At 53.0% G+C, this 11,380-nt stretch overlaps 2 protein-coding genes across 4 annotated transcripts; one reads left to right on the top strand and one right to left on the bottom strand.

Annotated features, from left to right (window-relative positions):
* The first annotated feature begins 1,082 nt into the window (after window positions 1–1,082).
* Window positions 1,083–2,005, top strand: LOC120678980 (DNA polymerase delta subunit 4-like). The gene is made up of 2 exons (XM_039960456.1): window positions 1,083–1,331; window positions 1,448–2,005. The coding sequence occupies exons 1-2, from the start codon at window positions 1,181–1,183 to the stop codon at window positions 1,666–1,668; spliced, it is 372 nt and encodes a 123-aa protein (XP_039816390.1). The 5' UTR covers window positions 1,083–1,180; the 3' UTR covers window positions 1,669–2,005.
* A 180-nt stretch (window positions 2,006–2,185) lies between these two features.
* On the bottom strand, window positions 2,186–5,718 carry LOC120678955 (MOB kinase activator-like 1A). Of its 3 annotated transcripts, none has more exons than XM_039960425.1 (7): window positions 5,528–5,718; window positions 5,044–5,092; window positions 3,881–3,989; window positions 3,608–3,701; window positions 2,964–3,097; window positions 2,686–2,849; window positions 2,186–2,568 (listed from the first exon to the last, which is right to left on the bottom strand). In XM_039960425.1, the coding sequence occupies exons 1-7, from the start codon at window positions 5,548–5,550 to the stop codon at window positions 2,494–2,496; spliced, it is 648 nt and encodes a 215-aa protein (XP_039816359.1). In that variant the 5' UTR covers window positions 5,551–5,718; the 3' UTR covers window positions 2,186–2,493. The 3 variants fall into 3 exon arrangements, with proteins under 3 accessions (XP_039816359.1, XP_039816361.1, XP_039816360.1); XM_039960427.1 differs by having other exon boundaries at window positions 5,520–5,647; XM_039960426.1 differs by lacking the exon at window positions 5,528–5,718 and adding an exon at window positions 5,173–5,196.
* Window positions 5,719–11,380: the final 5,662 nt, after the last annotated feature.

The raw sequence follows: 11,380 nt of genomic DNA, 5'->3' as shown, positions 1-11,380 counted from the left end.
TCTCCCACACACCAGTCTCCCACAGCTTGTCCATGTCGAGGTGCAGGGCCCTGGATCCGGAATCAGGACCAGCCAGGGGGTCTTGGGGTCAGCTTTGTAGATGAAGTAGTCGCTAATGTCGCGGCAAACGAAGGCGACGTCGAGCAAGATCAGATCGTCCCGGGAGAAGACGACCGCGGGGTTGTCGCTGAACTGGCGGGTCACTCTGCAGGGGCAGTGGATACAGAGGTGCGAGACGGCGGGCGGGGTAGCGGCGAAGAGGGAGACCTGGATGGGTGGCCCTCGCTGGTGTGGCTGCGAGCGAGGGACGTTGACGCGGTCGGAGTATCGGCCCGCCTCCGTCCGCGCTCACCTGCCGCGAGCAGGAGGCCCTGCCTCTGTCCGCGCGCGACTGCCGCGAGCTCGAGGCCCCGCCTCCTGCGCGCCGCTAGCGGGCTCGGCCTCCGCCGCCGCCTCCGGGAGGCCCGCGCAGGCGGCCTCGCCCTCCGCCTCCGCCACTGGGAGGCCCCACAATCGCAGGGCTCGGCCTCCGCCGCCGCCTCTGGGAGGCCCGCGCAGGCGGCCTCGCCGTCCGCCCTCCACCGGCGGCCACGCCGAGAGGACGCCGGGACTTGGATCGGCGATCGCGCCTCTCTCACGCACCGGCCCCGCCTCCGTGCTCGCCGAGCTCGTCCTTTCCCGCGTCGCCCTCCCTCCCGTGCGCCATCGCTCCCCTGCCCGCGGACCCGGCAAGATGCATTCGAGGAGAGAAAGAATCTATTTTTGCATCCCCTCTCTCCTCAAAGGCAAAATGGCTTACGCTTTGCCTTTTCTGTTGGAGAGCCATGCATTGTGCACAGTATCGCCTGAAGAGGCATTTTTGCCTTTGCCTATCCATTTGCATGAGCTGTTGGAGTCAGTCTCGGGAGGAACCCACCAGCATCGTCCATCGGTTCCCGTTCCGCCGCCACCTCCCGCTCGATGACAACTGGACCGCGCCGTGCCCACGCCCCCAATTCAAAATTCGAATCGCGTCACCCACAGCGGCCGCACCGCCGCCGCCATATAAACCTGCCCCCCCCCCCCCCCCCCCCCCCCGGCGCCCCGATCCGCCTCCCCTCCTCCCCCTTCCGCCGCCGTCGCGTCCCCAGCCCACTCCAATCCTCCCGACGTGCCACCGTCTCCGTTCCGCCGGGGAGCCATGACGAGGGGCGGCGCCGGAGGCGACATGAAGTCCTTTTTCCGGCAGCAGAAGGCGCACACCAAGCCCACCGGCGGCGTCTCCAAGAAGGCGGCGGCGGCGAACCACCACCAGAAGGCCTCGCCCGCGCTCCAGATCCACCCGGCCTCAGGTAACGGATTCCCCATCCCCCACCCAATCGCTGTTCGCTTTTGGCGGCGCCGCCACTGTCAGATTCGAGTTGATTTGATTCGATCCGGTCTGATGATTCGTCTCCCCTCGCCGCAGACCACGGCGCCGGCGCCGACGAGAGGAGGCGCCAGCAGGAGGCGGAGGAGCGGGAGCGGGCGGCCCAGGAGTTCGACATGGACATGCGCTACGGGCCCTGCCTCGGCCTCACCCGCGCCCAGCGCCTGCGCCGCGCCGCCGCGCTCGGTCTCGCCCCGCCGCCGGCGCTCATCTCGCTCTGCGCCGACGACCAACCCTGCCTCTGGGAGGGACGCGTCTAGACGCCAGATGGGGGGAGAAGCTCCGACGCCATCCACCAGCGTGTGTTATTGTGTTTTAAGCAGCAATCGCGTTCACCGTTCTCTGCTTTCCATCTACCGCACCTCGTGGTAGCACTAGTAGTTGTAGTCTAATGTGTTATCTCTTGGATCTTGGTGCCAACCGTTTGCTTCTGCAGCTTCAAATCGAAAGCTTCTGTCTCCTGTGGATATGTGGTGGCATGGTGCCATGACATGGCAAGTGATGTGTTATTTGGTATCTCTTGTATCCTTGTCTTGTGTTTTACTGTGAATCTGTGATCAGCGCAGAAATGGCAATGTCTTCCATGTGTTCTTGTCACATCAGCACGGCATCTCTTTCTTGTGTTCTAATTCTAATGCAGTTGCAGCAGCTCATTGGATGGAAATGCAATGAGCTTTCATTGTTTGTCCTGGGAACAATCTCTATTCACGTTAATAACATCCGAAAATGAAGAGAACAGGTGTGCTCGACACTACGAAGGGTAGATGAGTCTGATGGTTGCAGAACCAGCAAAAAAACACTGCATACTGATTGGACCAAACTGTTTTCTGTTTTTCTTTCTTAGCACATCGCGCAGCTGATACAATCTTTCTTACAGGCACACTTACATGGCCAATATAGAATCAGGGAGAAACACACGGGTACAAGCAAATATAGCATTAGCAATGCCAAGTCTCCTTTTTATGTCTAATAACTGGAACAACAAGCTCTATGCCAGTGAAGTATTGTCACAAACAGACTAATATCTCAGCCATCAGCACCGAGGGCTCCAGATCCGTATTAGTTTAGTACCATCGAACGTTCCTTCAGTAAGGAACGATGATGGATTCGATGAGCTCCTGGAGTGGAGCCAACTCCTTTTTGTCAATCAGGCCAAACTCCTGCATCAGAGATGAAGGCATGTCAGTTTTTATGCCACTTTCCTTTCTACTTGGCCAAGAAAGTAAGCATGCAACCCGGGAGCCAACAGCACAACCATGAGTAACGAGGAGACCTACATTTGTGAACAGAATGAAGTGCTTGAAGCAGGTGTTAAGATGAGCCTCCTCCTTGAGGCTGACAATCTTCTGAAAGTGAGAGTGATATATGTGGGCATAAACACGAAACAGGCGCTTGAATATTGTCTTCACTACTTCCTTGAAGTTTGGCGGGAACTGTGTGCCTTGACAAAAGGGAAACCGAACTCCAGATCAGATAGCACTCTTGATTGCTCCAACATCATGTGTTAATAAGAGAATGAGAGTGCACCACAAATCCACAAGAATAAGTAGCATACCAAGTTTTTGAGGAAATATGGATTCATCATCAAGTTGGCCTTCAATCCAATCCATTAGATACTCCACATATTTTGGTGCTGATACCTCTATGGGTTTCTTTATCTGTACACCATCAGCCCATCTGTACTCATACCTGCATAAGACCCATGTTCATTCAGTCATGATGTAACCAAAACACTCAACTAATTCTGGAGAAACTGCATCAAGTGATTATGGGCACCAATTTATAATTGGTGTAGTTACAGAACAAAGTACTTTACATGCCAAATGCTTAGCACAAAAAAAAACGTCAGGGTCACAAGTCTTTTTTTTTTGCAAATTTTAATTCTCTCAAAAGGAGGCATAACACTCACTATCTATTATCAAGTTTCAATATAATTATAGCATGAATGTGAAATGGGTGTGGCATTACAGGAAAATGCAAACGCACTCCCCCCCCCCCCAAAAAAAAAAAAAACTGAGGCATACATTTATTCAGTACATTAATCTTTTTGAACTATGGAGCTAGTATATCATATTCCTAAGGTAAAAACTTCCTGATAACTAATACTCCGTAGTTATGTAAGTGCTAAGCTTCTTGGACAATTGCTTCACATTTTCTAATTTTGACAATTCAAAAGAATAAATTTACAGAAAGATTTACTTTGGGCCAGCAGTCATTGTTGGGCAGCTCTCAGGTGTGCAGAATTCCGTGAGTGTACCATACAGCAGATTAACCTGGTTAAAGAAATCCACAGCTGCAATGCAAAATAAACTAGTTAGGTTCAATGAAATAATTGAGTTTCAGAAACATCAGAGATTCCTACATGATTCAAAACTAAGCCCCAGGTCACTGCTACATTCAACAACTCCCGAAGGGAAAAAATGAAACATGGCAAGTGCAAGTAAAGGTGAAAAAGAAAGAGAAGGGCATTACTATTCACAGCAAGCCATTCATTAATGTCCTCTCCAGGAGGCAGCCTCACAGCTTCCCTAAGGTTCCCACTGCCAAGAGTGGCATCTATGTGCTTTCGGAGCTGTGCTCCCTGCAGACAGAAAGGAAATGTCAAGGTGTAATTATGGCTTAGCATTTGTACATTCTTTTTTGAGTGGCAGGTATAACATGCAAGCTCTGCAGAAGAGTGGATAAAGGCCTAGAACTTTCTCATCGTAGAATATTTAAGAGCGAGTGGCATGTACTGAAAATTGAATGTGCTAGAAATAACTACTCAAAGTCTTCAATTGGCAAATTCAAGAACCAATCTTGCATGGGTTAGCACGGGTATTCATTTGCTATAACAAAACAACCATAGATGTGGGACAACATAATGTATTAGACCTTTCAATGAAAATATAATGTCATGGATTTAATTGGCATATGGTATGATTAAAAAAAAGATTATTGGTAGCAGTGTGTCTAAATGTTCAGTACTGAGTGTTTTGGTATAGATGAATGCACTAAAATACTTTTCACTCATCTGAACAAAAGTTCAGCAAAAGTTAACTCTCTGCTAAAGATAACAAGGATGTCAATCAAGCAAGATGTCCTTTTGTTATGGACATGGCTGGAAACAGAAGAACTGAAGTAGAACGGATTCCTTAAAGCTTGTCTAGTTCCAGATGATTCTGATTACATCCATCAGCAACTCATGTTTCTGAAGTTAGCCTCAAATCCTAAACAGCCTAATTCTGTTAGCTCTATTGCATACATTTTGAATGACAACCAGATCCTGCATGACCCCTAAATAATTCGTGACAACTGATCAAAAGCCTGGATGATGCAGCATTAGCATTACTATAGGAAACGGCCCAGAAATGACAACAGAGAGACAGGCACCGACACACAGTGATCACATATTCAGTCAAGCTCCTACCAATTGCAACAGCAGTGCCTAACTGCCTAACCAAGCTACCACGTGTGATCAATTGATCATCCAGGGACATCGAATTCTGATCGATGACCCAGAGCAGTGATGGCAACTCCCACAATCCAAGAAACACGCCTTGCATGTGATGCGGCTCGCCAAACAATGGCAAAGGTACAAGTAGTTGTTGCTAGTACTCTAGCTAATTTAGAAACTAGGAGATCGAGATTCTTACCTTGCTGCCTGACGGAGCGCTCTTCTTGGGGCGGAATGTCTTCTGGTTCCTGCCAAAAACAACGAAACCACTGAGAGCGATTGCATCGGAACTCAGAAGGCAAAAAAAAAAAGCTGAATCTCGGAGCACCACATGGATGAAGCAGATGACAGAGCCCAGTGGACTCAGCACGATCTGAAGCTCCAGAGCATTTTTGTCGGTAAAAAACAGAAATCAAGCCCGCGAAAACGGAATTGAGGACAGGAGGAGCTCCAATACTGATTAGGGGGCCATCAGAAGGAAGCAGCACCCAGCTGGAGCAACGGATCAAGCAGGGGAATTCCCCCTCCCCCCACAAACCCCGCGCCGGATCCCGATTCCGGCAGCGGCGGCGCCGGATCTCACCCTGCCCAACTCATCAGCAGCGAACCCCCCTAGTTCCCCAGCCCGCACCAAACCAAAGCAGGAGGAGAGGGGGAATTCGGTCGGGATCGCACGCGCTCACCGTCCGAGCCCGAAGAGACTCATCCCGCCTCCCGGTCCGCGGCGCTCCCCTCCCTCGATCCGGCGCGGGGCCGAGCAGCGGAGACGGCGACGCCTGCTACTGCGACTGGGGGAGGACGAAGAGGCCGAGGCGGAGTGCGACCTGCGGGGGCGGCGAGCCAGCCAGGCAGGTGAAATGATGTGGCTCGGGCTCCCCCGCCCGTCAGAGGCCGCGTGGGCCGGCGCGGTGCGCGGCGGCACGAGGGCCGGTCGGATCGGGTGAGCGGACGGCGGGGCGGCGGGCGGAGGCGGCCCGGCCTGGTTGGCACCCATGATCGGCGGCCCCACCGACCCCCGAGACAGATTCCCGGGTCAGATCAAGATCTATCTAGGTTTGCGTTGCGTCCCAAACCGCGGCCGCGGCAACGTGCTCTACGCGATCCACTGTAGCTCAATCGTGCCCGGGTGCACCAGCGCACCACATGGATGGACAACTTTTTTTTTTTACTGCTTCGAATTTTGCTCTATCGACTGTAATTGTTTCAGGAGCTTATCTGTGCATATTCTTCAATTTACTCCTTCCATCCTAAATTATTAATTATTTTGGATTTTTTCGATACATCAATTTTGTTATGTATATAGACATGATGTATATCTAGATGCATACAAGAAGATATGTATCCAGTAAAGCCAAAACAACCAATAATTTCGAACAGAGGAAGTAGCTCAAGCTTCCATTAGTATTGTTTAAGAAAAGATCACGCGCACTATCATGTAATATTACATTGACACGGTTTAACTGAATAAAAAACTATCCAAAGAATAACATTGACTCGAAATTTTTTACTCGAAATTTTTTACGTATTTAAATTTAATTTTTAGCTTGAGATTAAAAGTGGCAGGCTATTGCAGTGGCCGATCCAAGAGGTAAACTATAGGATTTATTTCTCCTTCTTAGGGCCTGTTTGGGAGCAATCAACTCCTAAAAATATAGCACACTCCACAAATTTGGTGGAGCCTTGCAGCTCCACTCCACTCATTTTTATACAATATGTTTGGGAGAGCTCTGCTCCAAAAAACTGAACTCTAGGAGAGAGACCCCACACGTCAGCGCCCTCTTGTGCTCCCGCTCCCCACACGCCCCGCCGTCCAGTCCTTGCCACCGGCGCTGTCGCCGGTAAAGAAGAGCCGTGCCGGGTCTGCGTGCCGCGACAGACAGGGGTCGCTGCCTGGCCAGGGCGATCGTCGCGCGCTCGCGAGCGCCCACCGGTGCGCCGCCCTGGAGGCGTTGACGGCCACGTCCCTGGAGGCAACGCCCGTGGCCAGGTCCGTGGACGCCGGCACGGTGTCCATGCCCCATGAAGCGCTGCACGGGAAGAAGAAGTCCACGTTTGCGTCATCCTCGGCGCCGGCGGTGGGAGGGCGGATCGGGGGAAGAGCACCGCGAGGGGTGAGCAGGCGCTGCGTGCACGGGAGGGCAGATCGGTGGCGAGCCTCAGGGGCGGATGCGGCGGGGCGGATGCGGCGGGGCGGCACGAGGGCCAGACCGGCGGCGCGGAGGCCTGAGGGGCGGCGACCGCGAGGGGCGGCGGCGGCGGGGAGGCACGAGGAGCGGCTACTTCGGGGCGGTGGAGGCCACCACCGGCGTGCTTTGAGGCGGCGGCGGCGGGGAGGCCCAAGGGGAGCCGTGGCCTGCGTAGGAAGCCGAAGGAAGGGCGAAGGCGTGGGAGGACGAGGGCGCGGCCGGACCTCCGCGGCCGGACTCCGGAGCGCGATCGGAGCTCCACGTCCGGACCTCCACGACGCGGATGAAAGGCCCTTGTTTGGTTTTGGTAATTGAGTGACAACTTAGGTGGACTAATAAGTGTTTATGTTGAGATACACAGGAGATTAGTCCACATAATGACACTAGTATGAGCAACATGTGCCATGTAGGAGAAATGGCTAAGGGTAGATGCTATGCTTATATAGTGTGATGGAGGAACTCATTGCATATGAGACATGACATGGAGTTATGTGACCAAAGTGGAGAAGATCAAGACAAGGCTTGGCTTGATGGACCGGTTGCAATGGAGAAAGGCAAGTCAAGGCTTTGAAGCGAGGGACCGCGAGGCGGTGAAGCTTGGGCAAGATTTGGCGCCGATGGACCGAGGCAACGGTGAAGAGCGAGCAAGGTCAAGATCGATGGACCAAAGAGGTCATGTGATGATATGGAGTGGATCATATCATTTAAGAAAGATCAAGCCAAGTGTTGATTCATGATGATGATTAAAAGACTTGATGGAGTTTGGTGCTTGTGTGGCATCAATATTTGGGAAGATGAAATGGAATGCGCAAGGCAAAGGTATGACTTGTAGGGCATTTCATTACACCGGTCAAAGGTTGTGTAGAGAAGTGCATGACCGGATTTAGAATAGATGGCCGTACTATCAAGAGGGGCAAACTTGTTTGCATATCGGTCATCTAGTGCCACTTGAGCGATCTAACATTGCGATGTTGCTAGGATCAAGTGGTGTGGTGAGATCAAGTGAAAATCCTTTGAAAATGTTTGTGAAATGCTAACACACATGCACATGCTGTTGTTCACGTGGTGGTGTTGGCACATTTGCAAAGGAGAAGGTGTTGGAGTTGATGTTGATCAACTTGTGGGAAAAAGAATTGACAGACGGACGGTTCGGCTCGGTAGGGCGGACAGTCCGCAAGTATAATTCATTTTTCGTCCAGAGAGGTTGTTTCTCTGGCTTGGGCTGAAAGGTTGTACTGCGGACAGTCCGGCCAAGGGGAGCGGACGGTCCGCAGGTCACTTAACAAATTGACCAGAGACGTGTTGGGTCTCTGGTGGGTTTTAAGAGTGAAGGGCGAACGGTCCGCCCATGGGGTGTGGACGGTCCGCCGGTCGGTTGAGAAAATGACCAGAGACGATTTCGCTTCTGGTGGGTTGCACGATGTGAAGGGCGGACGGTCCGCCCCTCAAACTTTAAGTTTGTCCAGAGACACTATCTCTCTGAGTGTTCGGAGTGTCTGAACGGCGGACGGTCCGCCAAAAGGGCGCGGATAGTCCGAGAAGGGCTTTAACGGTCGACTTTGACACATAATCATTGCAGATCTAGCCGTTGGGTTTGAATGGCGGACAGTCCGGTTTTTGTGAGGCGCACAGTCCACGAAAATTCTGTTTTCACGGGTTTTGAGTATAACGGCTAGTTTGGGGCCTCCCTCTATAAATAGAGGGTGTAGCCAGCCTTTTGTGGTTGCTGAGCACTTTGGGGACTTGGTGTCCTTGTGTGAGAGTGCTTGAGAGCCCTCTACTCACTCTAACTTGATAGTAATCATCCGATCGAGTGAGAGAGCGATTCTAGTGCGATTGCTTTGAGAGATTGCATCGAGTGGCACTAGGTGATCGTGTTGCAAGTCGGTGTGCTTGTTACTCTTGGAGGTTGCCACCTCCTAGACGGCTTGGTGGCAAGAGGCTCCGTTGAAGCCCGCAAGAAGATTGTGCGGTGCTCCGGAGAAGAGTTTGTGAGGGGTATTGTGCTCACCCCGCGGGAGCCGCGAAGAGCAACTCTAGTTGAGCGAGACGTGAAGAGCAACAAGTGGTTCGGCCGGATCATGTGCTAGAGCTCGGTGTGAGCACTCCACGTAGGAGAGTGTGACTTGAGAGTCACCACTAGCAAGAGGATCAGCGGCAACCTTGGAGCTTGTCTCAACGGGGATTAGCTTGGTGGCAATCAAGTGAAGCTCGGGATAAAAATCACCGTGTCAATTTTGTCTACTCTTCTCGGTGGTTTGCATTCTCCAAATCACAATCCTTGTATTTACATTCATCTATATCTTGTGCTTGTGTAGTTGCTCTCTAGTGTAACTAGTTAGCTTGTGTAGCTTAATTAGTTGCTCTTGCTTAGATTGTGTAGTTAAGCAAGTTGAGCTCTTGGATTTGGATTGTGTATCCTTGTCCTTGAGCATCTAGTGAGCTTAGGTTTGGCTTTGTGCTTTTGCTCATTAGAATTGTGTAGGAGCTCCCCCGGTTTGTGAAGTACTAGTGCTTAGGCTTGTGTGGCTTGGTATTAGAATTGTCAGGAGAGTTCTTGCAAGCTTGGCACTCCATTTGCTTTGTATAGGATCTTTTTGGAGGAGCCTTAGAGTCATAGTTATAGGGGCGAAGTCTTGGCTAAGCGAATAGTTTCATTTCCGCATAAGTTTCGGTTAGCCAGCGCGATTATTTTTAGAAAGAACTATTCACCCCCCCTCTAGTCCGCCATCTCAACCCTACAGCAGACGAACTTCGGGGCGGCGGGACTCCGTGCTGTGGCGGCGAGCTCCAAGAGGTGGTGCGCCCCATGGGCAGTGGAGGCGAGCCCGAGCGGGGGTGGCAATAGCGAGCCCCGGTGGCGGCGGTGGTGAGCCCCAGGGGCGGTGGCGGCGAGCCCGTGCGGAGTAGATCTGAGCCACGACGAATCGCTTGCACTTCCCCGAGTAACCACCCTCTGGGATTAGGCGGGTGCACTACGCCACCCGGCTGTGGCCCTCCTTCTAGAGCCACGACATCTGGCGCCGTTCGTGGGGAGCGTGGAAGCGTTCGCCAGATCTCCGCTCACCTCCTGGTTTCTGAGGTTGAGCTCATCCTCTGCAACGATGACGAGAAGATGAAGAGAGGCACGGCGTCACCTACGCCGCATGCCCCGACACCGAGGTGACAGTGCCCTCGGTGCGGTGGCGCACGGCAGCGACGCCTGCTGTGCGTCGCCACTAAGACACCTCAAAGCCGGCACGGTGGCGCGCAGGGGCGACGCCTGCTGTGCGTCACCCTGCGACACCCCAGTGTCGGCTCAAGATTTCCTCTCAAGCAACCTCCAGGGTTCCCCTGCGGCGGCATGGCGTCGGTTCAAGGCTTCCTCTCAAGATGGAGCCTGGAGCCGATGGCCATGGCTCGGGGGAAGTTGACGGTCGCCTTCTCCCCGGTCTGGCTCAGGCCTCTCTCGGTGCTACTGCAGACAGGCCTCGACCTCTGCTGCGAGGCGCGGGGGCCCTGTGCCGGCGCCGAGGAGGAGCCGGCGAACGACCGCCCTTCTCCACGCTCCGTGCTCGTCCAAACGAGCACCCGTCCTCCTGCTGCGACAGAGCGGCAAGCCAGCTTCAGCACATCGAGAGCGGCCATCGGGCTGGCTTCCATTGGCAGCTGGCAACAGCAGGGCCACTCCCATTCAAAGCCAAAGATTTTGTTCCCATGCTATCTGAGCGTGGGACAATTCTTGTGCTGGAAAAAGCCCTGCAAGCTCCTGAGGTGATGCTGGATGATGCTGTACAAGCACATCCAGGACGCCTTCGCCTCCGACGACCGAGAAGAACCCCCGAGGTGGCAGCTCCGGCCGGGAAGTGCATGCCTTACGAATGGTAGTTGAAGGTTACTCCTAGATAGGATTGAGAGAGTTCCTCCTTTGTAATAACGTGGTGCCTACGTGCGGTCCAGAGCGGTAAAGGTCCGCCCTTGTAAACCCGACATCTGACTTCATCGCACCAACAGGCGACACCAGCAAGTGGTCCAGAGCGGTAGAGGTCCGACCTCGTAATCCCGACCTCTGAGGTACACCACATATGAATCAAGTAATAAAGGGGATTTGCTTTCTCAGTCTTACCTTTACCTTAATTTAATTGCGCTCACCCGTTTCGACTTGACTGTTTCTTTCTCCCGTGCGGAGTTTTTCCTTTGTTGCTAACGATCCACATTGAGTTGCTGGCTTGTGGTCAGGCTGGGATACCCCTTCTAGCTGGAAGGCGGCTCGAACTCCTAGGAACCTGCTCCGGGGAAGTGGTGCTTGTATCCTGGGTGGAGAAGTTCTGTGTAGCCGCTTATCCTGGTAATGTACCCTAAGCCTACGCA

This window comes from Panicum virgatum, chromosome 6N, assembly GCF_016808335.1.
Source record: "Panicum virgatum strain AP13 chromosome 6N, P.virgatum_v5, whole genome shotgun sequence".
NCBI lineage: Eukaryota > Viridiplantae > Streptophyta > Magnoliopsida > Poales > Poaceae > Panicum > Panicum virgatum.
The sequence above is the reverse complement of the archived record's forward strand: the minus strand, read 5'-3'. Positions and strand labels throughout refer to the sequence as shown.